At 39.2% G+C, this 27942-nt stretch overlaps 1 protein-coding gene across 1 annotated transcript in view; it reads left to right on the top strand.

Annotated features, from left to right (window-relative positions):
• Positions 1-27457, top strand: part of LOC108667132 — a 35049-nt gene extending 7592 nt beyond the window's left edge. Inside the window, exons 2-8 of the mRNA XM_047883236.1 lie at positions 2699-4558; positions 5851-6056; positions 6299-6509; positions 24797-24942; positions 25959-26106; positions 26493-26636; positions 26834-27457. Coding sequence (XP_047739192.1) covers positions 2709-4558; positions 5851-6056; positions 6299-6509; positions 24797-24942; positions 25959-26106; positions 26493-26636; positions 26834-26927 — 2799 coding nt within the window. The 5' untranslated portion in view covers positions 2699-2708 and the 3' untranslated portion in view covers positions 26928-27457. The remainder of the gene's footprint in view (positions 1-2698; positions 4559-5850; positions 6057-6298; positions 6510-24796; positions 24943-25958; positions 26107-26492; positions 26637-26833) is intronic.
• The last annotated feature ends 485 nt before the right edge of the window (positions 27458-27942 follow it).

Consider the following 27942-nt stretch of genomic DNA (forward strand, 5'->3'; position numbering starts at 1 on the left):
GGCTAATGTAGCGCGCTACATTTTACTGTAGCGGTAGCGGTAGCGCCCGTTACAATCTAGTGGATGTAGCGGTAGCGGTAGCGCCCGCTACATTTAGAGCATGTAGCGGTAGCGGTAGCGGCGCTACATTTCAAAGTAGCGCTGCCCAGCTCTGTCCATATGACCTCAACATTTAACCTTGCCCATGACCACATAACCTCATCCATATAACCTCATCCATGTAACCTCATCCATGTAACCTTTAACCTCATCCATATAACACCACCCATACAACCTCATCCATATAACCTCATCCATACAAGTAGTAGTAGTATAATGGTTTGCTAGCGCTTGAGCTATCAAGATATTTCGCATAGGAGGTCAAAATATAGCATCGCCAGCTAGGCGGTAGGTCTCAAATTATTAAAAAATCTCAAATTAATCATCACCTACAAGGGGTGGAAGGTCTCACATGTCCAGCCCGCCGAAGCTTGCTCGAAAGAAGCAGCTTTAGCATCTCAAAGAGACGAAGTGACAAGGAGGGACAGGTGAAAAGCAACAGAAACGAAGACACTCGAACAAGAGGTCGCTTACACGGGACGTCGGCCGCCCGCACGAGAGAGACAGAGAAGGGAAATGTAAGGAATCCTACCTAAATAATAACTAAATGTAAGGAATCCTACCTACATAATAACTTAACCCTCAACTGAGATCTGCAGTCAGATCAATCATATAACCTCATCCGTATAACCTCATCCATATAATTAAATCTTCTCACAATTCGAACCCTCATTCAAACTTCCCATGAAATCATCAACAGAACCTAAAGCCACATACGAAACATAAAATAATATCCCGCTCGTCTCAAGAGTGAGGGAGGAGGTGGGAAACTTCCTCAAAAACTTCCAGAAGGCAACTTGATTGTGTGTTGAACTTTCCGGACTTTTGTGAAGTGGGAGGTGGTCACGTGAAGGCTGATGTCGAAAATTGTGATAGGTACGATTGGTATCATCGAAAAAATGCTTTCTATTATAGGTCATTATTTCAGGCCAAGGTTTTGTTGCCGGAAGACAAGTTTTTTCTGCCGGAAGACAAGGATTTGTTACCGGAAGAAAATTTTTTTCCTGTAAAAAGGTTTGTTGCCGGAAGACAAGGCATTGTTGCTGGATTACAAGGTTTTGTTGCCAGAAGATAAGGTTTTGTTGCCGGAAGACAAGGTTTTGTTGCCGGAAGACAAGGTTTTGATGTCCGAAGACAAGGTTTTGTTGCCGGAAAAATCAATGCAGTCTCCGGTACCTTAAGAGGTCTCCTTCTTTTACCAGTTCATGCCCTGGTCAATTCTCAGTCGATGTCCCACTTGTCGATGAAGGCCATCGGTCGCTCGGTGTCATAAAGGCTGAACACATCATCGCTGTCACCACAAGCTTGACCATGAGTATTCCTGAGGGATCACATTAGCAAAGCATTTTCACATTAGCAAAGCAGGGATCACATTAGCAAAGCAGGGATCACATTAGCAAAGCATTTTACGTTAAATTCAATAAAACACCAGTCAAAATTTGCAGTGTTGGCGCTTATCAGCGCTGCGTGTCAATCATCTGAGATACGCGATCACCACACGTAAGTTCCAGTCTCGTATCGTGGGTACAACACGCATGCCTCACGTAAGTTCCAGTCTCGTATCTTGGATACAACACGCATGCCTCACGTAAGTTCCAGTCTCGTCTCGTGGATACAACAATTCCAGTCTCGTATCGTGGGCACAACACGCATGCCTCACGTAAGTTCCAGTCTCGTATCGTGGGCACAACACGCATGCCTCATGTAAGTTCCAGTTTCGCATCGTGGATACAACACTCAGGTTGAGATGCTTGAGATGTTAGTGTGAGATGTTTTAACAGGTAGAGGGTTTATTATTTAATTAGGCTATTGCAGCTATCTGTTATCTGATATCTATATCCGCCGGTATCTGCTATCCTCTAGCCGTTATTTGCAGCCCTCATCGCCGTTACTGCTCAGCTCTATTGTACGAAGATATTATATATTATATCTCCAACGCTTTTTATCGATACTCTCCAACTGTTTTATTGAGGCACTTGATTGATGCTGATTGTTCGCCATCTGAATTTAATTAAAAATATACCGCTCATATGGTTGAAATCATATTATGGTTGAATTAGATCATTTATACCACAAGATGATATTGACGAGCAGCACTTCTCACCCTAGACTGCAAGTAGACTTCTTTATTGCCTGTTTTATTACAGAACTTCTCCCCTGGGCTGCTGGTAGCCTTCTTTAATGCCTGCTTTATTACAGCACTTTTCCCTTGGACTGCTGGTAGCCTTCTTTAATACCTGCTTTATTACAACACATCTCCCCTTGGAATTACTGCCTATCAAATATCTATTTTTCCTTAAGTACTCTGCGCAAATGTTCTGTTATCGACCAAACTTGCGCTTGATTATTCCATTATCCAAAGGATTTCACTTCAAATATTCCATTTTTCAGGTGATTAGATCTAATTCATACACCTAATAAGATTTTATAATTATCTCTTATATTCATTATTAAAGTCATTTAATTGCGTAAAGAACCAATACTAGTTTCAATTTAGAGGAATGTTTTGCATATGAAATGATATTACAACCAAGCCTATCTGGCTAATATTTATATGAATTTCGTCTTTATATCCGCGAATAATTTCTCGTCTCAACAGATCCCACAAGATGGCCGGCACAGGTGCTATTGCCGGCACCGCTCCTGCTGTACCAGCTGTCACTATGGACGACAAAATCATTAGAATTTACCGCAACATTGTCGGTAACTTGGACCTGAGCCCCAGGGTCATGCAGTCCACGCTAGACAAGGAGTGTGACGACAAACGAAGCAACGAGACCTACAGGCAATTGATGGAACGGAGACGTGGAAGTGCTTACAGCAACAGAGAGTGGAAAAATCTAATGGGATTTTCATCAAAAATTCTAGAAGATTCGAAAAATCCCACCACTCTAGATGTCACGCCGCTCTTCCTTCTCCTCACAAAACTTTTTGATCTCGGTAAGGGTGGCACCGTCAGGGATTCTGCAGCGTTGCTCGCCAAGTTGCGCGCCGTCAAGGAGCTGCGCAATGACGTCATGCACGACTTGCACAACACAGTCGACGCGCAGAAATTCACTGATTTGACAGCAGCGCTAGAGGAGCTGGTGCGGGAAGCGGGGAGGTTCTATGCTCTTCCCCAGACAGATGTTGATGCCGAGGTACGAAACCTCAAAAAAGAAATCGAAAAAGTGAAAAGAATGGACAGCCAAAACATTTATTACTGGTGTACGAAGTTGACACTGAGCGGTAAACAAGCCGTGAGACTTCTCTGGGAGGCCAGGCTTAAGCATGAGAAACTTTTGCTGAAAGAGGATACGGTTCAACGTCAGGCCGTGTTCCACGCCCTCGACATCAATGTGAGAGAAGACGGCGGAGAGAAAATAGTTTCCTACACCAAAATATTTGAAGCTCAAAACAAGGTCATGGTTGTAACAGGCGTTGCCGGCGCAGGTAAAACAACCCTCGTCAAAAACATCGTACTGCAGTTTTTTATCCCTCAGCCTGGGGTTACTGATTACTTGAGGTCTTTTACCCAAATCATCTTCTTCGAGTGCAGAGATCGCTCCACACCAAACCTGAGTGACGTCATCCAGCAGCACTACGAAGACCTGTGCACCGAACTAGGGAAAGAAAATGTCCTCATGGCTCTCCGGCGTCTCGATGTCTTATTCATCATCGATGGGTTCGATGAAGTCAACAAAGTTTCTAAAAAAGTCGTAACAGAGATTTTTGAGAAGACTTGGGGCACCAACTGTCGTGTGTTGATCACGACTCGTCCTCATGCCGTGAAAGAGAAGCTGGAATCGCTGCTGAAGCCCTACGATGTCAGCTTTAATCGGTACGAGATCATGCCGCTCAAGAAGCTTGCCGAACAACTTGAATTCTTGAGGCGGTATGAAGAGTCTTTGAGTGACGGCACTTCGACTGGGGACATGATGAGGAGCTTCGAGTTTCTCACTGAAGATGTCAGAAGTCAATTCTGTGAACCCATCAACTTGGTTCATTTCTGTGGGATGCATAGGCATCTCCCTGAAGAGATATCCTCGTGGCGGACGCCCGGGGACGTAGCGCCTTCTAAGCTACGCCTGTACAGGAAGCTCATCCAAAATAAACTAGCGGGCGTGATTGAAAAGGACTTGGACGTCCTGGTGGACGACATGTTCGCTCTGGTCGGGGCTGAAGCGGTAAAGTTGCTCCGTGACAATGTCGTGACTCTCTCAGAGGCAGAGTTTTGTGCCATGAAGCGTAAGTGTCAAGTTGAATTGAAGGGTGATGACGAGGTCGATCCTGCAGTTGTACTCTCAGTGGTGCTGAAGGAGAACAAACCTTTAAGTTTGAACAGTAGTTCAAGCTATGAATTCAAGCACAAGAGTGAGCAGGAAATGTTCGCTGGTCATAACATCGTTCAGCGCATCATTGGAGGGAGCGCCGACCCTCTCAACAGCATCCTGGGAGTCCCTACGGAGGAAATGTCAAGGTTAGTATAGGTGCTAAATAGGCTGCAATACCTGCACGCAACGAGCAGAGAGCAGCATAAAGATCCCAGCCATGAGCAGTGAGCAGCGTAGAGCTCTCAGCCATGATCGAGCCGTGAGCAGCGCAAAGCTCTTATAGCCATGAGCAGGTAGCAGCACAAAGTTCTCAGCCATGAACAGTGAGCAGCACAAAGCTCTCAGCCATGAGCAGTGAGCAGCACAACGTTCTCAGCCAAGAGCAATATGCAGCACATGGCCTATGCCGTGGTATAACTCAACGGAGTCGCTGACCTCGCAACGCCAGCATTTAAAAATATTTCAATAACCGCGGAGTCTGAGGCCTGAAGCATTGAGTTGATGACATCCGCTGGGTCTCTTGGATGAATATGTCAAACTCGTGTTGATTTACACGTTTTATATGTCGTCTCCGTATTGCCGAGTTTCAAATTATGTTATCAATTATCCCTTTTCATATAATGTGCCTCTCCTCCTTCCCTCGGCCTCCCCCCATACTCCGCTTACTAACCACTCTTCCCACGCCACACTGCTGCTCCTACACCTCCAATTTACTATTGCATTTGCCCTCCTACTTACTATTGTATTTACCCTCCTACTTACTATTGTATCTACCCTCTTACTTACATTGTATTTGCCCTCCTACTTACTATTGTATTTTTTCTCCTACTTAGATGCAAGCCCCTCTGATGGCATGAGCTGCAAGCTGCTCTGCATGATGGCATGAGCTGCATGCCACATTTCTTAGCGTTATACAGGTGACCCCAAAAATAGTTGGTAAAAGTAAAGGCTTTTAACTCAAAAAGTATTAAACGTAGAAAGATGAAATAAAAACCACATGAAAGAGTATAACTTCAAGTTTTAGTCAGATTACAATAAATGTTCAAAATGACCTCCTCGCTGTTGAATTCAATATATGAATAAAATTTTTCGACAAGGAAACTCGTTGTTCAGATTTTAGCTGCATTGTAAGGGGAATCTTGATCTTGAAAAAAATAATGAGTATGAAATATATGAGATGAAATTATGAGATTTCTCTATGAAATATATGAAAAACTTTGCTAACATGGATACCAAATATAACTTGAAGTTATACTCTTTCATGTGGTTCTTATTTAATCTTTCTACGTTTAACACTTTTTGAGTTATAAGCCTTTACTTTTACCAACTTTTTTTGGGGGCACCCTGTACATGCATGAACCCAAAACATTTCACAAGCTGCAGACGACGTACAAGCTTGACTCCCCCAATGGATCCCCCCCCACTTGTGATCCCCCAGGCTGCTGGAAGTGTTGCTGTACGTGGTGGCGGCCCTCAGTAGGGACAGCCCCCGCCAACTCACGGATTGGTGGCCGCAGCTGAAGGAGGCCCTAAGGGAGGCCCAGGTCACCGGCGTCCGCGATGTGATGGACTGCGTCGCACGCTGCCCTGACGCTGGGATATTGGCCGACCTCGTCGGGGGCGTGAGCTGGAACGTCAAGGAAGGTGGGTGACGTTAACTAGTTTGGGTGTGATCGGTGACGTGTTGGGTGTGATGGGTGACGTGTTGATTTTGATAGGTAACGTGTTGGATGTGGCGGTAGTCGCTGACGCTACGACAGTTGCGTTAGTCAGATACTGACTAACGCTGATTGCCGCGGGTGAAAACCAAGCGAAATTCTGACCAAATGAAAACTCTTGATTTTTTGCCTGTTTGGCTTTGGTGGTTACGTTGTGGTTGCCCGCAGGTCGCCATGTGGCCGTTGTACCTCTCTTGCTGCGACATGGTCGTCCATCTCGTGTGGAGGTGCGCATGAAGGCCGAGGCCCTGAGGGGGGCGCCGTGGGGGGCGCTCGTGGCGGCTGCGAGGGGCGTTGAGGTCGAGCTGAGGCTCCGCTCCTACGACGACTATGGCTATGAGCCTCACGACGACCTCGTCAAGCCACTGCGCAACAGCGGGTAAGAACCTGTGGGTGCAGGTAAAAAACTTGCGGTGCAGGTTAGAATCCTGCAGGAGCAAGTGAAAATCATGCTGCTGCTGGTAAGAACCTGTAGGTACAGGTAAGAACCTGTAAGTGCAGGTAAGAACCTGCACCCCTCAGGGCGATGGAAGGAAGAGGAGAGGTAGAGGGGAAAAGCAAGGGGTCGCCCCTGCTTTTCCCCTCCCAAAAAAGCACTCCCAATGCCCCTGCTCACAAACTCCACACCCAGGCCCCCACGCCCAACTCTTCCACATACGCCCACACCCCACGCCCAAAAACACTCCTATTCCTATTGCTGGGGGAAGTGCCGCCGTGCACCACCAATTTTTTGCATCAATCCACTCATTAGCCCTAAATAGAACGCCCAGCATATTTCTGTAAGGCCACCAATCAGCCGCGTTTCAATCCTACCGTCAGTAACCAGCCCACGACATCATCTTGCTTTACATATCAAGAGCTGTACGCCACCAAATTCTGTAGCGAATAGTCCAGAGTGTAATGATCGTCCACCTTTGAACGTTGCATCGAATCATCACTTCATACCCTGACTTTAGCTCGAGCTGTAACTAGCGGATAACGGACTGCGGTCAATCAGCCCAGCTTGCCAGTGGAACTGCATGAATCCGGCCGTGCACCACCAGACGGTCACTTCTAGCTCACAACAACTGGGGTTAGGTTTCAGATAGCATAGTAGTAAGATAGAGACCGAGCATATGATCACAATCTGCATAAACAGCTTAACAGGGTACCGATCATTCACCCACAATCTTACTTCGAAAATTGCCCATCAAAATTGACCAATTACCCCGAATTAAACCTGGTCATTTTATCCAAAATCTTACCCGAATATTACCAGTAGAGACATCCAATATTAAACTTAGTTATAATTAGTTAAATTTTTAAGTTTTCTAATATAATCAAGCCTTTCGTAAACTTCCGAATTATTTCTAAATTGACTTTTTTCTGCATTATTTCAGTTAACTGTAACCTTCACTACAGCCTTGTCCACCAACGTACGTTTGGGATAAGCCCTTAAATAGCTGCTGAATTGTTCCTCACACTTGTAATATTGCCGTTGTTTATTGATTGCGCCTAATATCGACTTTATCATGATTCGTATTGTATTCCATTTATTCTACAGTTGCGACTTATAGATATTTACACTTAAATACACTTTCCTAGCACTCGTCTCTCTCGATTAAGTCTCGTCCAAATCCCTCTTCGCGTGTAACTTAGCTTATAGCGGTGCTGAACCGACTTACCGCTCTAAATTGACCGATTACCCCCGAATAAAATCTGGTGATTTACCTACAATTTTATTTAGAATCTTGACCATCAAAAATTTGAGCGCTGTCTTTCGATCAAAAACCTGAGCCACAATCTTACCTCGTATCTTGACCATCCAAATTTTGTAAACGATTTTTTACCCACGGTCGACCACTATTTTGCACTCACTATTTTTAAATCACTGCGGTTACTAAATTTCATAAACTATTCGTTATTAAAAACCTGGGACTTAACCTGGGTCAGCAGAACAGCTGCCCATAACCAAGCTTACTCAACTAGATTGAACAGAGCCTTAGTTTAGCATAGTTACCTATTTAATTTCACAAGCACACTCCATTTTTTTACAGCTCATTAAATACTGAGTTTTCAGCTATGACACACTCTTTTCTCGCAGTATTACCCCTACTCTCTCTCCTGCAACGAAAGGTTCATACCCATTAAAGCCTTCGTATGGCTATCGAATTCATACAGATTCGGAAACTCATGGACGTATCAATATCTTTGCATCAACTATTTAGGAAGCGAAAGCAGATAACTAACATTGTCAAAATCACCGCGAGTTAACTAAACAGTGAAAGTGAGACCATTAGAAGTCTTAGATAAGCAGGTGAGATGCAGAACGTTGCACGTCAAGGTCAGCCTCTAACGGGATTCCCGAGCCTCTCAATGCATCGCTGACTGCCGTTTACGCCACCACACCTGCTGCGGCATCAAGAATTATGCAACTTTATCAAGAATTATGCAACTGGTTCTTCATCGATAGCGAAAAAGTTATTTCAGTAAACTCACCGATTTACTACCGTGTTTTATTTACCTTGAAAGCAAAGTGCGAGACCTTTTTCGACTCGTCTTCGTAGTCGCTACCCCAGGATTCGATCCCAAGGATATGCAGAGGTTTGTGCAGGTCGTGCGTCATTGGGCGCAGACGTGGGAGGAGCTGTGGGGTGGTGATTAACGAGGCGCAAACCGCAAGCAGCTCATGGAAGTTGAGGGTGAAGCATGCGCCAATTACGACAATGCTGACGGTGATTGACTATGCGTGTGGTGTACGCCAGCGAAGATAACCGATATCAGTGATGGAGTATGCTCACATCGCACACCTAGCATGAAAGCTCATTTCCATGGAAAGTTGAATGCAGAATAGTCTGGAAGCGACGTACGCCCGCGAGTATTTAAGACGCTAACCGTTTGCGATGGCTGGGCAAATTAACTTATAAATATTAAAAACTCACGAACGCATCAATATCTCTTTACGAACTAGTCAAAAAACAAAAGCAAATTTCTAATTTATTTAAAAATCAGGATGATGTAGCTAAACAGTGGAAGTGCCGTGAACTTCCACACAGTCGTAGCATGCATTACTTCGTTGAATCTGTAAAATAATTCTTAATAACTTAATGTTTTATTTTCAATCATTGTGAGTAAATAAATGAATTAGAATAACAGAATTTTTCAAATGTTTTTTTCTATATATAATGAGAGCTGATGAATAATCTAATGTAATTCATGTGTAAAAACACACCTTGAGTACATAATCACCATAGGAAACGTTTAAATGAAAGCATATTAGCCAGTTCTTTCTTTTATTGTAATCTTTGCAATTTAGAAGTGGATGATGTGGGAGCGCATGAAGACTCGAATGTACATTTAAAAATGAATTTGAATGTATGCAAGTGATACTAAGACGGCTGTAAATGATAAATGTGCAGAAAATATTAATATATGATATAAGAACGATCGATCCGAAGTTATTTCTCAAAAACATAACATCTGAAGTTATTCAAGTAATTAGGCAGTCAAATTTGATAATATTAAATAGCAGCTGAATTCGCAAGTCGAGTTTTATAAATTCAAATTAGGCAGCGAGAAAATCCATAATACCGCTTGGTTCAATTCAAACAGGTTTGTAGAACTTTCAAGATTCACATAAATTTAAATACAATTAAAGGACTGTATGATAATCTGATATATGAAATTAAAGAATTTACGAACGACTCCTCTAGATGGATATTAAATAAGTTGCTAAAATTCACAACCAAAATTGTTGAATACAAACCTCTAAGAGGTTCCAGCTGTATATTGAATTACCAGAAAAATTGACACATTCAAAATATAAGTTAATAAACAGTAAAACCAAGATAACATGTGATTTAAGTGGGTGGTTACGCGCTACTTCTGCAGAGATGAATAAATGGTAAAAGAATAACAAAAATATTGAAGAGGAAAGCAGAAGGGTTTGATTTCAAAGATATTAAATTCCCTATGAAAATTAAAGACATCGATAAAATTGAGAAGATTAATAATATTTCCATAAATGTATCAAGCTTGAATTATTGTTTGGAGCTATGCCCACTTCGAATAACCAAAACTAAATATGAAGATGTGGTTTCATTATTGTTAATTACAAATGAAAATGGAAGTCATTATGTCTTAATGAAGTCTTTAAGTCCATTTATTCATAAGGCGAGTCATAGAACTAAATATGTATGTCCATACTGCCTGCATGCATTAATGCTCGAATATCTACTTGAAAAACATAGAGATAAATGCGCTATTAGCACACCCGTCAAAAATGTTTTTAGTGATGAGAAACTAAAGTTCAATGCCTTTCAGAAGACTATCGAGCATCCCTTTGTAATTTACGCTGATTTTGGATCGACTTTGGTAGGTATTGATTCATGTCAACTAGACCTTAAGTCGAAATATACGCGGAATATTTAGAAACATGAGCCGAAAGGTTTCTGTTGCTATACTGAATGTAAAGATGATAGGTTCTAAATGTTGGAGATATATAATGGTAAAGATGCGTCCAAAAATTTTTTGAAATATATAGAAGTAGAAATAAAACGTGTGTACGAATTATTGAATCAATATCCAAAAAAGATGTTCTTATCAACTGAAAAAAAAACTTGAAGGGTGAAAATCGAAAACACATAACGGGAGACTAAAGAGCTCCAGTGCATCTCAAGTGCAATTTAAAAATTAGAACTCCTAATTTTATGCCAGTGTTTATGCATAAATTATCCAATTATGATTCACATATCTTTATTAAGTAACTAGGTAAAGTGTCTGTAAAATAAATGCTATCCAAGAAACAGATCAAAAATGCATAAGTTTTACGTAAACTATCTAAGTCGGGACGCATATAGATAAAAAACTGTAAGAGAGCGAGAGATAGCAAGAGATTCAAGATTATGATTATTAGAGACCTTTAGATTCATGTCTTCCTCGTTGGATGCATTATCAAAAAAATTATCAGAGCATATGGCAATGAAATGACATTTCCCTAACAATGAGCAGTTTAAATTTATACAAGACAAAGGTATATATCCATACGATTACATGGATACCTATGATAAAATGAATTCAATTAGTTTACCATTGAAGGTTAATTCTATAACAAATAAATGATATACATATCTCTGCTAAAGAATATTAATATGCTAAATAGGTTTGGGACGAATTCAAATGCAAAACATCCAAAGACTATTATAATCTCTACCTAAAAGTTGATACCTTGTTATTAAGTGAAGTGTTTGAGAACTTTATAAATACCTGTTTGAGAGAATATAAATTAGATCCAGCTCATTATTTCATAGCTCCAGGTCTATCATTTGATGCTCTATTAAAGGTTACTGAAATAGAATTAGACTTGCTAAACGATCCTGATATTATACATTCATTGAGCAAGGTGTTAGAGGTAGTGTTTCAATGATAAATACAAGATATGTTAAAGCAAATAATAAATATATCCCTGAAAGGTATGCTACTCAAAAACCGAGTAATTATATATCATAAATGAACGCAAATAATTTATATGGTTGGCAATGCCACAGAGCCTATCAACAGAAAACTTTATATGGTTGACAGAAAATGAACCATTCAAAGATAATAAAGGCTTCATTTTAGAAGTTGATTTTAGTTATCCAAAAGACTTACAATAATAATGATTTACCTCTAGCACCTGGAAATATTCAAATAGGGGATGTTCATAAGTTAGCACCTCATCTTGGTTAGCGTGAAAAATATGTAATCCATTACAGTAATTTAAAACTATGAGAAACTTGGATTGAAACTAGAGGAAATTCATAGAATATTAGAATTCAATGAAAGTCCATGGATGAAGCCATACATAGATCTAAACACAAAGATTTCTTCAAGTTAATATATAATTCTGTATTCGAGGTTAATTGGTTAAGACTAAACGTTGAGGTTAAACAACAAAACGTTAACGTTGAGGTTAAACAAGACTACCCAAATAAAAATTAAGGGTGGTGCACCGATAATTGATGTACGAAGAGGTTTACGGGTGTGGTGGCCATTGGCTGGTTATAGGTGTGGGATAGGTGGTGCACGCCACCCTTAATTCACTGTATAAATCATATAAGCTCCACCTATGGGGTCCGCCGATAGCCACCATAAAAACATAGGTGCTCCACTCTCAATTTTTATTTGGGTAGTTGAGGTTAATCTGGTTAAGATTAAACAAGAATTGAGGAGATTAGGTATAAACCTAGTTTCAAAGGATTCAAAATATTCTCGGAAAATCTTATAGCATGTCACATGCAAATGCAAAAGCTAAAGTTTGATGAACCTATTTATGTAGGGATGAGCACAGTAGATATAAGCAAGACATTGATGCATGACTTTCATTACAACTTCATTAAAGAAAAATATGACGATTGAGCAAAGCTCATGTTCACTAATACTGACTCACTCTGCTATAACATTCGAACCGATTACTTCTATGAAGATATAAGGGATAATCAAGACTTATTTGATACATCGAATTATCCTAAAAATCATTTCCTATATTCAAATCGGAACAAAAGGTAATCAGAAAAATGAAAGATAAAACTAGCGGCATTCCCATAGAAAAATTTGTTGGTCTTCGAGCAAAGATGTATAATTATCGAACGAAGTGTTCTATAGCTAAAAAAGCTAGAGGCATAAAGAGGAATGTTATTGAAAGGAATACAACCATACAAGCATTAATTTAATAATGAGATTATATATAAAACAAAGTATAATATCCAAAGTGATAATCATGAATTGTATACGAAAGAGATCAATAAAATTGCTCTCAATGGCGACGATGACGAAAGACATATTAATAGATGGTATTAATACGCTTGCATTAAACCACTGTAATGCAAGCTGATAGAAATCTTTATAAATAATCTAATAAAAATGATAGTCCACAATAGAAGAACATTAATAAACTATCCTGAGCTCCTATCATCCGATAATAGTGAATATTTAAACCAGCTGAAATCATTTCTTTATAATGAAAAAACTGGGAGTGGCATTTTAGCACGATGTTAAGGAAATTACCACTACCAGAAATGCATTTCAAATTAACATTAAACATTCAATCTGAGCAAGTTCCCAATGGTTCTTTCAATGATGAGCATACCTATTTCTTCTGTGACCGTTGCACTAAGGTGCAAAAAAGACTGAATGAATTGATAGAGAAAGCATGATAGATAGAGTAGATAGAGCTTGTAGAGCGCATGATATAATTTATAGTACACATTTAAAAACTAAAGACAGAAACAAGTCTGATAATATCCTTGCAAAGAAAGCGGCTGAAATTGCGATAGATCCTAATGAGCCTGAATATTTTAGGACTGAGGCAAAATTAGTTAATGCCGAATTAGTTAATGGCTGGAAAAGTTATGCAGGTCTTGGAGTATCAAAAAACGTAAAAATCCACTCACATTAGTGAGCGGTAAATTTTTAAATCATATATTACGATCCTAACGTGGGGACAAACGAACTTTTTCGTAGGAGTGGTTCATCTCGAAAGCAAGTCACAAATTGATTGGAGTCACAGGAAACAGATAAAGGCACTAATTACATTCTAACTGTGATTGATATCTTAAGTAAACATGCATGGGCAGTTCCTATACGTAGAAAAAAATAGTGAAGAGATTAAAACCTCTTTCCAAAAGCTTTTCACTGAACGAATCCCTCAAAAATTCAAACATACAAAGTTCTAAAGTTCATTAACAAGCCAACACAAGACTTATTCCAGAAGTTCGAAATTCAATGGTTTGCAACTGAAAATGAAACTAAAGCTCAAGTTCTTGACAGATTTAACCGAACTCTCATGACAAAAATGTGGAAATATTTCACGTACGCCAAGACAAAAAAGTGAGTAGATATTTTACCAAATTTAGTAGAAAATTATAACAATAGTTATCATTGATCAATAAAAATGTCTCCTCGTGAAGCTTCAATGAAGCAGAACAGTAAAATAGTTTATGCAAATTAATTCCCCCGAGGTAAAGCCTGCTGTAAGAAAGCTTAAATTCAAGATCGAATATTGTGTCATAATTAATAGAAAACGTAAGGATTTTAATATAGAAAATCTCCCTAATTTCACAGGTGAGTTATTTATCATCTCTAGATTATTAAAAACCAAACCCGCAACTTATAGGTTGAAAAATATGAATGGGGCAAGTAATATGGAGTTTTTACGGAGAAGAAGCATCAAAATGTTTAAAAGCGATGTTTATAAAACTGATAAAATTTTGGAAATAGTAAAGGAAAATTATTAGTTAAATGAAAGGGATATGATGACCCATCATGGATTTCGGAAGCTGAACTACATCAAGTTGAACTTACATCAAGTTAAACACACATTGAGTTCAAAACAAACAGACATTATGTTAAAATTGCTTGAGATATTTTGCTTAACAAAATGAAGTTAATTGATATGAAAAAAATCAAATTCGAATAAAATTGAAAACAGACTTAAGAAAATAATTCACACAAGAAAAATGTATGGAACATTTTTCATACAATGATGCTAAAAAAGTATATAAGCCTCTAATTGAACCTTTTAACAAAATGGTAGAAAAAACTAAGCAAATAACATTAGCTCTGAGAGATTCTCCCAGAGAATTTTTAACAATCAAACCTGCTGAGAGATTGGCTTTAGATCCTAAAGACTTAAAAGGACCCTACTCAAAAGGACTAGTTGGTTCAATAGCTAAAACTTTTTAAGGTATAGCCATTAAAAACCTGGATCTGAATAATATAAAGCTTATGGCTTGAAATTTGATGGTAAAAAATTTCATTCTAGGAGAGACGATTGTCAGCATACAAGGTAATAATTTAGGAATTGGTAATAAATTGATTTTTCAGAGAACTGTTATAAGAGCTGTTAACAATCCTCAAGCCAGAAAAATACGAGGAAAGAGATAAGATCCACCATAGGGCAATTATATTTACGCGTATTGCCTTAGAATACTGAGGCAGACTAAGCCTCATCTAAAGTCGTATGGGACAATAAAGTAAAATTGAGGAGGTAAATACTGCAAATTCATCAAACCATTCCATAAAGTGATGCAGAAAGAGAAGGCACGTTATAAATTTGCTAAAATTAGAGCTGCACGTCCCGCATCGTCCAGGGGTCAAACTCCGGAATCAAGATCGGATACTGATTCAGATGTTGCAAGATCAGTACATACCCTTTTAGGCTTTGGTGATGGAGTGTTGGAAGGTGTTGAAGAACATGAAATCACAAATATAGTATATATAATGTCTGTTAATACAATACTAGTTCACTCCAGTACAATCAATGGATCGTATCTCAATTGTGATTTGCACAATATGTTGTATATATTTTTCCTAACGTTCCCACAGATATAAATTTGTAGAGAATCCTAGTCAACAAATTTACCTAACCGCAGAGCAGCCTTCAATTTAAAATATTCGAATTTGGTTAACAGATCAAAATAGAAATCTTTTGATCACCAGAGGCAAAGAACTAACAGTAAGATTACATTTACAGTCGGAAAAATCAAATTATTTTTAGAAAATATTACTTATAAAAATTTAAAACTTACAGTGGAAGGAAACTATTCAAATTGATGAATCAATTCGTAAAGTTGAAACTCACGGTTATGAGCCTCCAATTGGAACTGATTTAAATCGTGAACACAATGATATCAAGATTATTATTCAGAATCAAGGTCAGTTTCTACTACCATCAGACAGTTGTCTTTACATTGAAGAGGCTTTAACGAATGAGAATGGGAGTAATTATAACATCAAAGATGATAAATATCAATTATCAATAATGATCTGATGTTTTTATTCGATCGAGTATCTTATACAATTGTGAATGGGGAAATTGAGGACAATAGTTATCCTGAAATTGCCACAACTCTGAAAGGATTGACAACATATCAACGAAGCTCCAAAGAAAGTATGATGTTCTTCTGGAGTATTGATATCAAGAAAAAATAAAAATCGAATGATGGATTCAATTAACGTAATTTAATGCCACAAATCCCTTAAAATATATTTTGGATACTGTGAAAATTATGACAAAGTGATTAATGGAGTCAAGCATGACTTAATTTTAAGAAGAGGTGCTGATGCAAATCCTCTATTTAAGTCTAGCGATAAAGATCCAAATCACTAATATAAAGTTGTTAATGGTAAATCACAATCAAAAGACTAATTTGGAAAATGACGGCTTATAAACTCTCTGATGAGTATGAGATTAAATTATATCGACAAATAAAAGATAAAATTCGAATATCGATTGCATACATGAATTGACAATTGGAACAAACAATAATGAATTCGAATCAAAATTTATTGGATAATACTCTTACACCAAATTCGGGAACTCGAAGACCTCGTTATGTCTTTTTAGCATTTCAAATTGGTAGAGATAATTCGCAACTTTCTAACAATGCACTGTTTGATCACTGTGTTCAAGAATGCATATATCCAGCTAAATAACGAAAGGCATCATGAGCAAAACTTACAAATTGATTTTGATAGTAACAATTATGCAGTAGTTCATAAAACGATAATAGATTACGCATCACAGACAAATTACGCGGTTGCATACAGATATTTTAGGCTTTTAAATCCGATTTTCGTATTTGATATCAGTCGGCAAAATGAACGTCTTAGGTGCAGTCTTGATATGATATGACTAAAGCTTCATTGATATGAAAATTGAAGCTAATTCAATAATAACATTCCTGATAATACACATGCTTATGCTCTAGACTTTTCAGACAAAATGATTACAATCTGATTTTGAGAAAATGAATATAAATTACTAAATATGTGAAAATTCTTTTCGGATTCATATCTTATTAAAATGATGTATTGGCTAGAACGTTAAAAAGACTGATACTGAGCATGCGCAGTATGTTATGACGAAAAATAATAAAATATTTGAGAACGGACGTTGCTTGATTTGTTAGAAAACTAAAACTTCTTTTGTATCTGCAAAAGAAGCAAAATAAGGTTTCATCTTACCAATTCCTGCTATCCTAGGAGCTCTAGGCGCTGCTGGGTCTCTGGCAGGATGGGATTCTGCCATAGCTAATGCGGTCAATAAGAAGAACGCTGATGATAAGCTTATAGCAGAAACGAAACGACATAATGAAGCAATGGAAGGTAAAAAGGGATCCGGTTTAAGATTGATCTAAGCGAAAAAAAATATTCACCGAATAAAAAATCTTGTAGGGTCTTCGAGGAATTCAAGAAGGTCTCTACTTGAATTCGTCAAAAAAATAATACCTATTAAACCATTAACACAACATGATTTGAAACATTATTTGAGAGTTATGAAAGTTCCTGGAGTCAGAGACATTTTCATGAGGAATACAATGCCTATGTCACCTTTTAAAACGGAGCGAGGAATTTTGAATCTTGATGTGGAAGAGGGAACTGGAACGCATTGAACTTGTTGGTATAAGGCAAATGATATTTGTTATTACTTTGATAGTTATGGTTTGACATGTCCAAACGAGTTTAAAACGTACATGATTAAATGCAACATTTTTTGATCTGCCTAAGAAATACAAAAAATGGGCTATGTAATTTGCGGACATTTATGTTTAGAAATGTTAAAACGACTGGAGTATGAGAGATTTGATTCCATTGTATTACATCTTTATAAGGGTATTAAAATTTTTTATGTTATTTTTCTTTATAAAATGGCGAGTATTAATATCTATGCAAATAATTTGAATCTTTCATCAACTTGCAAAGATGGTGAGGAAGAACCAATTGAAGTATTTCCTTTATAGAGTCTCTGACGACTTCAATAGAAACTTTTTGAAATGAGAATTCCACCTTCAATTCAATTATTACAACCCTTAGAGAAGACTTACAAGATGAGTTTTCTAATGCAGATTTAGGTTTAAAATTTTTAGAGAACACCTTTGACGATAGATATAAAGTTTTAGAAAAACTAATTAAAAAATTTTATGGGAAAATTTACAGTTTTCAGTCAGCTTTCGATGGAAAAATCAAGAATTTGGAATTGCATGTTGAGGAAAAATTAATTAAACAAAATGATTAGAAAGTCTTCAGTTTGAAGTTAGTGTTCAATGACAAATTAAAAAATACAGAAATTGGTATTGGGGATAAATAAATGCAACAATTTGAGGAGAAAATAAATAACTTGCATGTATCGCTTGATGATAAAGTGAAGAATTCGCAATTGCATATTGAAGAAATTTTAAACTGATTTTTAAAGCTGATGATGATATCCATAGAGTACAGTTGGCGTTTGAAGATTTAGTAAATGAAAAGCTGAAAACTTTAGAATTGCGGATTCTTAACCTCGAGTTACAAATTGATGGAAAAGTGTCTTATGGGGAAGTTGATCAGAAATTCAAAAGCTTGGAGTCAAATTTAGCTCCAATTAATGATGATGATTTCGCTGACAAAAATTGAAGATATTATTAATGATATGAAGGATATTAAAAACATACTTCATGAGTTTTCTAGATATATTATTTCAAATCAAAATGAAATTATTCAACTTAAATTGATGCTGCAAAATGAAACTGATGAAAACATAGAACTGAACGAAATACTAACTGATCGTATGATATAATCTTGTAGCCTCACGAGTTCGGAAAAGTTTGTAGGCTTTAGAAGTTTTACTTTGTTAAAATGACTGTGTTAATATATTTGGAAAGGAATTAATAGTACACCCAAATCACATCTAACAAGTCCTCCAGGTATTGGCTTTCAGTACCTTGACGCTGAAACACAATTTTGATCTGAATAATCGGAGACTTACAAATATCTCTTATCCAATTTAAGATAATGATGCCGTATGCATGAGTTATGTTGACGAGGAGGTGCTAAAAGTCTCAGATGTTCATGTAAATGATTTAGAAATGGCCAATAAAAATTGATGTTGTGAGGGAGGGTGTCATGGTGCATATTAACTTTCTCGAAAAAGAATTGCCTGCAGTAAAATCAATAATAAAACTCTTGATGATGAAAGAGTAACTATCACAATGATAAAAGTATATTCAAAGTTGGAAACCATCGATGAGGAAGTAAAAACAATTCGGAGAAAATTTTAGAAATACAAATGGAAAATTTTGTGTGTCTGAATGAAAAAGTATCATCATTGGAGGGGCTTCAGGTCGAAATTGAAGCCTTTATTGATGGTGCTGTTAGGAATATAACATCAAATAAGAACGAACTAGCAGAAGTAATAAGAATTCAAGAAAAATTGTCTGAACGACTCAGAAAAATAGAACGTCAATGAGGATTTCAATCCGATTTCCAGCTAAATAAGAAACATTCTAAGTTTATAAATTCATCAAATGCAAATTTAATCTTGGTTAATAAAAATGAGAGCTAATGTACAATATGCAATCTATGACAAACAAAAGATTGACAATTCACTCAACCTAATGAAGTTACGCTACGGTTTAGAAAAGTCATTCTAGTCAAAGTATAGAGTGATTTATGATGGAAGCGAATCAAAGTCAGTGTGGGGTAGTAGTTCATTAACACGCCATTGTCATTCGAGGCAGCCTGTGAGGAGAAAAAAGGTTGGGTGAAATTTCTTACAAAATGGAATACGTAATCATAGATGTCCAAAGAGAGGCGATATTTATTCAGGAAATATTAATCAGCTGCAGATTGATGTTGACAATATTGATAATATTCGCTATGATAATCGCCATCTCTCAACCGAAATTAATCAGATTATGATTCAAGTGAATATACTAGAACAGACATTGAAAAGGATTTAAAAAAAATCTTCAAGAGATGCTCTATAATTGGAGAGACGATAATGAAAATAAATAGAAGTACCATTTTGTATTTCCTTCTCCAAGTTTGAGGTGTCTCATAATTGGAAGTTCGAACTAAGGAAAAACGTCATTGCTACTGAAGTTGCTGTAGCGGGAGAACTACGCTCCTTACACAAAGTTACTGGGTCTCTGCCTGCGGGCCCTAACGTACGAGGATTATCTAAGTGGAACAGCGAATTTTCAATGGCTACACGGTATGTTCAATTTGTCGGGTTACAAGGTAACCCGCAGTTACGACATAGGACTATAAGGTTAATTAATTTAGTATGACAAGTACAGACATTTAGATAGATTATTACAGACATTACAAAGTGTAGTGGCTCAGGCAAAAGTTGGCTGCCTACTCTTAGTCAGCTGCTTCTCGAGAAAACTATCTACCCATACTTTTTCTCCTTAGTCTTTGTCAGAGGAGTGCGGCGGCTGAAGAAAACTTACAAGTTTTTAAGCGCGGCCAAGGCTGGCCCGCTACATTCCTCCTCCCTAAGACAACGCACTACTGACAAATTTCGCATACATGGAGGTTATACTAGATGGCGGACTAGACGGCACGCTGATAGTACACTAATCAACATTAGACACAAGCCTCTAAATGAAATCGCAAATCTGATATGAATAATTCAATACATCCTATTTTCAAGTACAGTACGTTGAAATGCATTTCCTTACACTTCGCCAGTCAAATTTATCATACTGTAGTCCCATGAGAAAATACACATCTTTGTCGAATTCATGATGATAAGTAACCAATAATTGATCACGAAGTCGGCGGCTTTACCCGCAGATTTTCCGGGGTAGTCTTGCCGGAAGGCTTCATCAAGCCGTGTAGCATAATCTTCGAGGGTCTCGTGCCGAGTCATCTTCATCGTCCTGAACGAGGTAGAACCCAACGAACCCTCTCTTCGCCGTCGTCATCGCCTCGTTCCTCTGTCACCAACGACCCTATCAAATGAGTTGTACGTGCTATCCGAGGAATAGTCGCCATCGCTGTCGTCCCGATAATTTAGCAGATTGCAACCGGCTAGAGCTGGCCCACTCTCCGCGTCAGTAGCAGTACCATCATATGTTGAGCATAATGGTTGTAGTCCGCTGCAGGAAGATTCACTGCCAAGACCGGGATCACAAGCTGAAGAAATCAGCCGCAGACCAGGTTCAGATGACGTACCCCCAACGTTGCCAACGGGAGAACCCAATAGGGGAGCGCATGCCAACCACGAGGATCTGCAAGGTTCGAACTTCGTCGGAGTTGGTGGCAGATCCGTCAGTGATAAGCTAGACGACACTGGTAGGGAAAAAACCGGCATGGATGGGGTAACCGTAGCTTCCTTCGTGACTGCCGCCGTCGGGAGACACTCCATGTCAAGAAGAGGGTACACATCCGACGCAGAGCCGCGATGAGCAAGTTTCCAGAATCGCTAAGTGGGCTCTCCTCAAGCAAGTTGCAAGTACTTCAGGGTTATTCGAAATTTCCTGGTAAGAAACTGGTTCATCATCAAACTCAAAGAGAGGGGCCGCTAGTTCTGGACACTTCCCGGGCCGGTAATCACGACTACGGCAGATGAAACACTCATCTTCGCTCAAACATTTCGCCGAAGTGTGACCGCGCACTCCACATTTATTGCAGGTTTTGCGATTGGAGTTTGTATAGACTAATGTCTTTGTTAACTTTAAGCGCTGACCACCATCGCAACTACGCCGGAGATTCTGTGCCGGAGTAGGAAGAGAATATCCGTTGAAGGCTGCACTCTCGCGCTGCAGTTCTGCAATAACGGCCTGAGTGTCCAACACCCAGCGCGACAGCAGTCCCAACAATTACGAAGTCATTACGATTTTTTAAACCTTTCACAGATACCGGCCTAAATCGGTTATCAGTAATTGAGTACTTGAGGGCGGATGACGCAGGGGATGGTGCTGTACATAAAGAACGAAACGTCCAAGAAGGCGCAGTCACACTCGCTGGGTAATCCACGATACGACCGCCGCGACAGACAGTCCCCATACTGGGCCACCAAAAATATGTAGCGGGAGAACTACGCTCCTTACACAAGTTAGTGGGTCTCTGCCTGCGGGCCCTAACGGACGAGGATTATCTAAGTGGATCAGCGAATCTTCAATGGCCACACGGTATATTTAATTTGTCTGGTTACAAGGTAAGCCGCAGCCGCGACATAGGACTATAAAGATTATTCATTTAGTATAACAAGTACAGACATTATACAGACATTTAGACAGATTATTACAGACATTACTAAGTGTAGTGGCTCAGGCAAAAGTTGGCTGCCTACTCGTGATCAGCTGCTTCTCGAGAAAACTGTCTACTCATACTTTTTCTCCTTAGTCTTTGTCAGAGAAGTGCGGCTGAAGAAAACTTACAAGTTTTTAAGCGCGGCCAAGGATGGCCCGCTACATTGCTATTGGAAAACTTTGTTGATTTCAACAATCTTTTTCTGTATAGCAAGTCTACTCATCAGCCTGAATAGAAGTTGTTGAAGAACGCTTCCGATAAGGGATATAATAAATCTGAAGTCATTAATTTATTTTCTGACGGCAAGGGCATTATTGATGAATATCTTGAAAACCTACTTAAAAGCCGTCAACAGAAATGTGCTATCGAATATTTTGAGAATACTGCATATGTACCTTCTTTCAGTGATATGGATGCAATAAAGGATTTGTTCATTTTCGATGGTATTGCTACGGAAAAGAATCAAAATCATGCTGAAGGTTTTTACATCCGTGGATGACATAATAACTGTAGTTCAATTTACTTATCCCAAAACTATCACGTATTACCAAAACAAACATAAAAAACGAATTCAAATTTATTAATTCTCTTCGACTTAACTTTCATCGCTATGAAGAATATTCACAGTGATTACATTGCTTGCGATATGCTCTCTGCCGAGTTTAAAGAGTTGTTTAATGAAACGAATAAAATGCCTTATAGTTTTATGTTGATTAATAAAGATGAGCACCCTGGTTCTGGCAAGTATTTAAAAAATTTAAATCAATTATATATCCCAAAAAAGTATCTTCCATCAAAACAGCCGTTCAAGCCCTGAGTTCTCGGTCAAAAGAGTGCATGATTGACCGTGGCTAAATGGTCGTTTACAAAATTTGTATGGTCAAGCTTAGGTATAAGATTGTAGGTAAATGGTCAGGTTTTTGATCGGAAGACGGTGCTCAAATTCTAGTTAGCCAAGATTCTAAATAAGATTGCAGGTAAATGACCAGGTTTTATTCCGGGAAATTGGTAAATTTTGATGGCAAGATTCGCAATAAGATTTTGAGTAAATGATCGGTACCCTGTTAAGCTGTTTATGCAGATTGTGGTCATAAGCTCGGTCTCTATACTACTCATAGTTCTGTTCCAAAATTTATCGTCCTTGACGACTGGCCGTTCAACCGTAGGCTGATTCGACACACTGGACAGATACGGCGGACGGGTCGATGGCGGGCATCATAATCACTGCATTGTTCCGGCGCGCTCCGTTCGGGTGGGGTAAAATTTTTTCGCGTATTGGCAGACGATGCTGGGCCATACTACGTTAGGCTACTTTCCTGTGGGCTGATTAATCTAATTCAATGGATGTGATCTCTCTGGTGACTTGCGGCTGATAATGTTACGGTCAAGAAGTGTTATAGGCTAGCTACATTCATGAGGGAAAAGATTATGAAATTTAATTCGAAGTTCGGCAGTGGTGATCTCTGACAGGCGTCACACTGGGGGTAGGAGTGTGGATTGGTAGCCCAAACTGGCCCATTACAATGGATTGCTGGTTCATCACAATGGATTGTATGGTCCATTACAACGGATTGCTGGTCAATTACAACGGATTGCTTGTCCATTATAATGGATTGCTGGTCCATTACAATTGATTGCTGTCCATTGCAATGGATTGCTGGTCCATTACAATGGATTGCTGTCCATTAAAATGGATTGCTGGTCCATTACAACGGATTGCTTATACATTACAATGGATTGCTGGTCCATCACAATTGATAGCAGGTTCGTTACAATGGATTGCATGGTCCATTACAACGGATTGCTGGTCCATTACAACGGATTGCTTGTCCATTATAATGGATTGCTGGTCCATTACAATTGATTGCTGGTCCATTGCAATGGATTGCTGGTCCATTACAATGGATTGCTGGTTCGTTACAATGGATTGCATGGTCCATTACAACGGATTGCTGGTCCATTACAACGGATTGGTTGTCCATTATAATAGATTGCTGGTCCATTACACTTGATTGCTGGTCCATTGCAATGGATTGCTGGTCCATTGTTGTGACCGCCACAACATGATAGAATCGCTTTTCTCTTTTCATTACTTACTTTGCGTTTCATTCTGTATATATATTTACCATAGCTGTATTAAATAAATAGTTCAGAGTGAACTGGACAGATGGTTCTCGTTGTAACAGTTGGAAGTAGGGTTCTGGGTTCGAGTTAGTAAGAGATAGGCTGTCACATGTGAAAGTTCTCAAGTTTATGCTCCTCGAAAAATATCAGTGTATTCATTATCTCTCGCGTACTACCAGAACTATCGATTACATTGGCTTTGTGGTGTGGTAGCAGCGCGGAAAATTGCGGTAGTGTGTGCGCCACAACACCATTACAATGGATTGCTGTCCATTAAAATGGATTGCTGGTACATTACAATGGATTGATGGTCCATTACATTGGATTGCTGGTCCATTACAATGGATTACTGGTCCATTACAATGGATTGCTGTCCATTACAATGATTTGCTGGACCATTACTATGGATTGCTGCCCATTACAATGAATTGCTGGGCCAAGTATAATGGATCGTAGGTCTATTATCCATTATTCATGCCCCAATATTGCCTTCCTGAGGGACAGGGTGAAGCTGGTGAGGTTCATCGGCTGCGTGGGCACCGATGCTGGAGCGGCCGCCATCGCGTCGGTGGCCCAGGACGCTGTCCTCTACATCCACTTGGCGGCGCCCCTGGACCTCAGCGCCCTCGGGGGGACTTACGAGCTCCTCAGTGAGTCTTGCCCAGCACGGGGGGCGGCGTATAATAATACATTGTATTGTCGTTATTTATTGTAATGTTAGGCGGTTATTCCCCAGGATAATCACCATAACTATTAAGTATATTTAGTTATAATATATCAACAAATTAAATAATTATTTAACTTATTAGCATTAATCAAGGGGCCATAAGATGCTCTGATATAATATAATACGTGGGTATCATAAATAGGTTATATATATTATAATACATTAATATTAAATGCATATTATAATGCATATTATTTTATGTATACGTACATTATATTATGTATATATGTTCTTGGGTAAAACCGTTATCTTGCATCACTGATATTTCGCATCACTGTTATCTTTCATCACTGTTATCTTGCATCACTGTTATCTTGCATCACTGTTATCTTGCATCACTGTTATCTTTCATCACTGTTATCTTGCATCACTGTTATCTTGCATCACAGTTATCTTGCATCACAGTTATCTTGCATTACATTTATCTTGCATCGATGTTATCTTTATTCGCTGTTATCTTTTATCACTGTTTTCTAGCATCACAGTTATCTTGCATCACTAATATCTTGCGTCACTGTTATCTTGCATTGCCATCGCTGTTATCTTTCATCATTGTTGCCTTGCAAAACTGTTATCTTCCACCTCTATCATACTGTATCACTGTTATCTTGCATCTCAGTCATCTTGCATCACTGTTATCTTGCATCACAATTATCTTGCATTACTGTTATCTTGCATAACTGTTATCTTGCATAACTGTTATCTTGCATAACTGTTATCTTGCATAACTGTTATCTTGCATCACTGTTATCTTGCATCACCGTTATCTTGCATCACTGTTCTTGCATCACTGGTATCTTGCATCACCGTTATCTTGCATCACTGTTATCTTGCATCACTGTTATCTTGCATCACCGTTATCTTGCATCACTGTTATCTTGCATTACTGTTATCTTGCATCACTGTTATCCTCATTGTTATCTTATTTGAATTACGCAGGGGTGTGCACGCGCCCCCTCCCGCACATTGGCCCCTCGTTGCCGCTGCCCCCCTCCCCCCCGCCATGGCTGGTCGTGGAGGGGGCGGATGAGGGGTCCTGGGGGGCCGTGGCCCAAACTATCACCTCCCTCGCCCCCCCTGGCAAGAGGTGCGTAGCTCCCCGACCCCGAATTCCATTTGTTATACATCGTATAGTTACGTAAACACGGTATAGTTATACATCGTATAAATATACATTTAAATTGAATGAATTGTTTTTTGCCAAATCATTTATTTGCATTTAGTGATCGTTAGTGAGTCTGGGAGACGACCAAGTTGGGGAGTTATGCGTAGAAATGACACTGCAGTTGGTGAGTCTGGGGGAGTGACTCTACAGTTTGTGTGTCAGGTGGAATGAAACTGAATTTTGTGCGTCTGCGTAAATGTCATTGCAGTTGGTGTGTCTGGGGAAATAATACTACAGTTTGCGCGTCTGGAGGAATGACACTGCAGTTTGTGAGTCTCCGGAAATGACATTGTAGTTTGTGTGCCCAGGTTTGTGGGGCTGTCGTTGCAGGGCTGCAGACTGAATGCCGCAGACCTGCCGCCACTGCTGCAGGCCCTGATAGAAGAGGGCGTCTGGGCGGGCTACGAGGGCGACACGCGGGGCGAGGGTGACACGCGGGCCGTGGTTGACTGGTGAGTGGACGGCGGCCACTGAACAGTCGGCAAGTATTCCCATATCACTGTATGATATAATTACATTCTCATAAATTGACTGCAATGATAGTATTAATTGATTAATAATTGCGACTGATGGCCGCAGCAAAATGAAACAAAGTGGCGTCCAATCCTGCCACATGCCACGCAGGAGATTAACCGCCGTACTCCCACAGGAGGTACAGGGTTGTTCGCCTCTTCATCACGGGTCGCATGCCCTCGGAAGGGCCGAAGGTGCCCAGTGACGATGAACTGCGACGCCTGCGCTGACGAGGACAATAATATGTGTTTTATGTGGAATTAATGAGACTGTGTGTGTTTTGTGTGGGATTAATGATGCTTTGTATTTGTTTCGAATAAAGTTATTGAGAATGCGTGTGTGTTTTATGTAGGATTATTGAGACTGTGTGTTTTGTGTGGGATTAATGAGGCTGTGCCTCATGTAAAAGAGCCTGCAGCATTAAAAAAGAGAGAGCCTGCAGCATTAAAAATATTAATGCTGTTGTCAGTCCTTTTCATTTGCCTGCAGATCAAAGCAAGGCTATTTTTTGCTTGCGATGGAACACACCTGGGCGTACAGCTTACTTCTGTTAATCTACATTTTCTGAGGGTAGAGCTCATTCAATTGCAAACTTCATTTCCAAAACTAATTTATCTGTTTATCGTCATTCTTGAATTAATTCTTTGGTAACGTGCAATTCGAAGATAAGAGTAGAAAAATTCAGTAGATCAATTGTTGCCGTAACTTTTGGTTTTTAAGTTTTAAAATACTTAATACTTGGTTTGGTTTCCCCCTCATTCAGCAGTACGCGTCCATGCCGAGCAGTGCAATGTGCCAGTGTCCGATAGTGATTTTCGAATTTTAGCCTCCACGACCCGTGTTTCCGACTTGCGAATTCTAGAGTCCCTTTATATTTTTAAACAAAAGCCTATTTTAATGCCGCTAATAGTTCATATTCCCTCGAAATTGTAAATAGATAGATTTGTGCCCGTGTTTGATTCATTCATGTTTGTTTCTCATATGACGATTTATGCATCAATGTGAATTTATTGCTAATTGTTTGTACCTGTGTTTTAGGTTTTGAACTGATGATGGAGCTGGTCTCCGAAACGTTTTCTTTTTTAAGAAATGGTGAATTTTCTGGCTATTTTCTTTGCTTTTAAATTTTTGGTTTTTACAAGTGGAAAGAAGTCGAAGTTTTGCTAAGTACGAATGCTACCTTGGAAGCATTCAGAAGGAAGGAAGCCACTTGTGCCTACAAACCAAACGACTAGCAAAAATCAT

This window comes from Hyalella azteca, unplaced genomic scaffold, assembly GCF_000764305.2.
Source record: "Hyalella azteca isolate HAZT.00-mixed unplaced genomic scaffold, Hazt_2.0.2 contig12337, whole genome shotgun sequence".
NCBI classification, from domain to species: Eukaryota; Metazoa; Arthropoda; class Malacostraca; order Amphipoda; family Hyalellidae; genus Hyalella; species Hyalella azteca.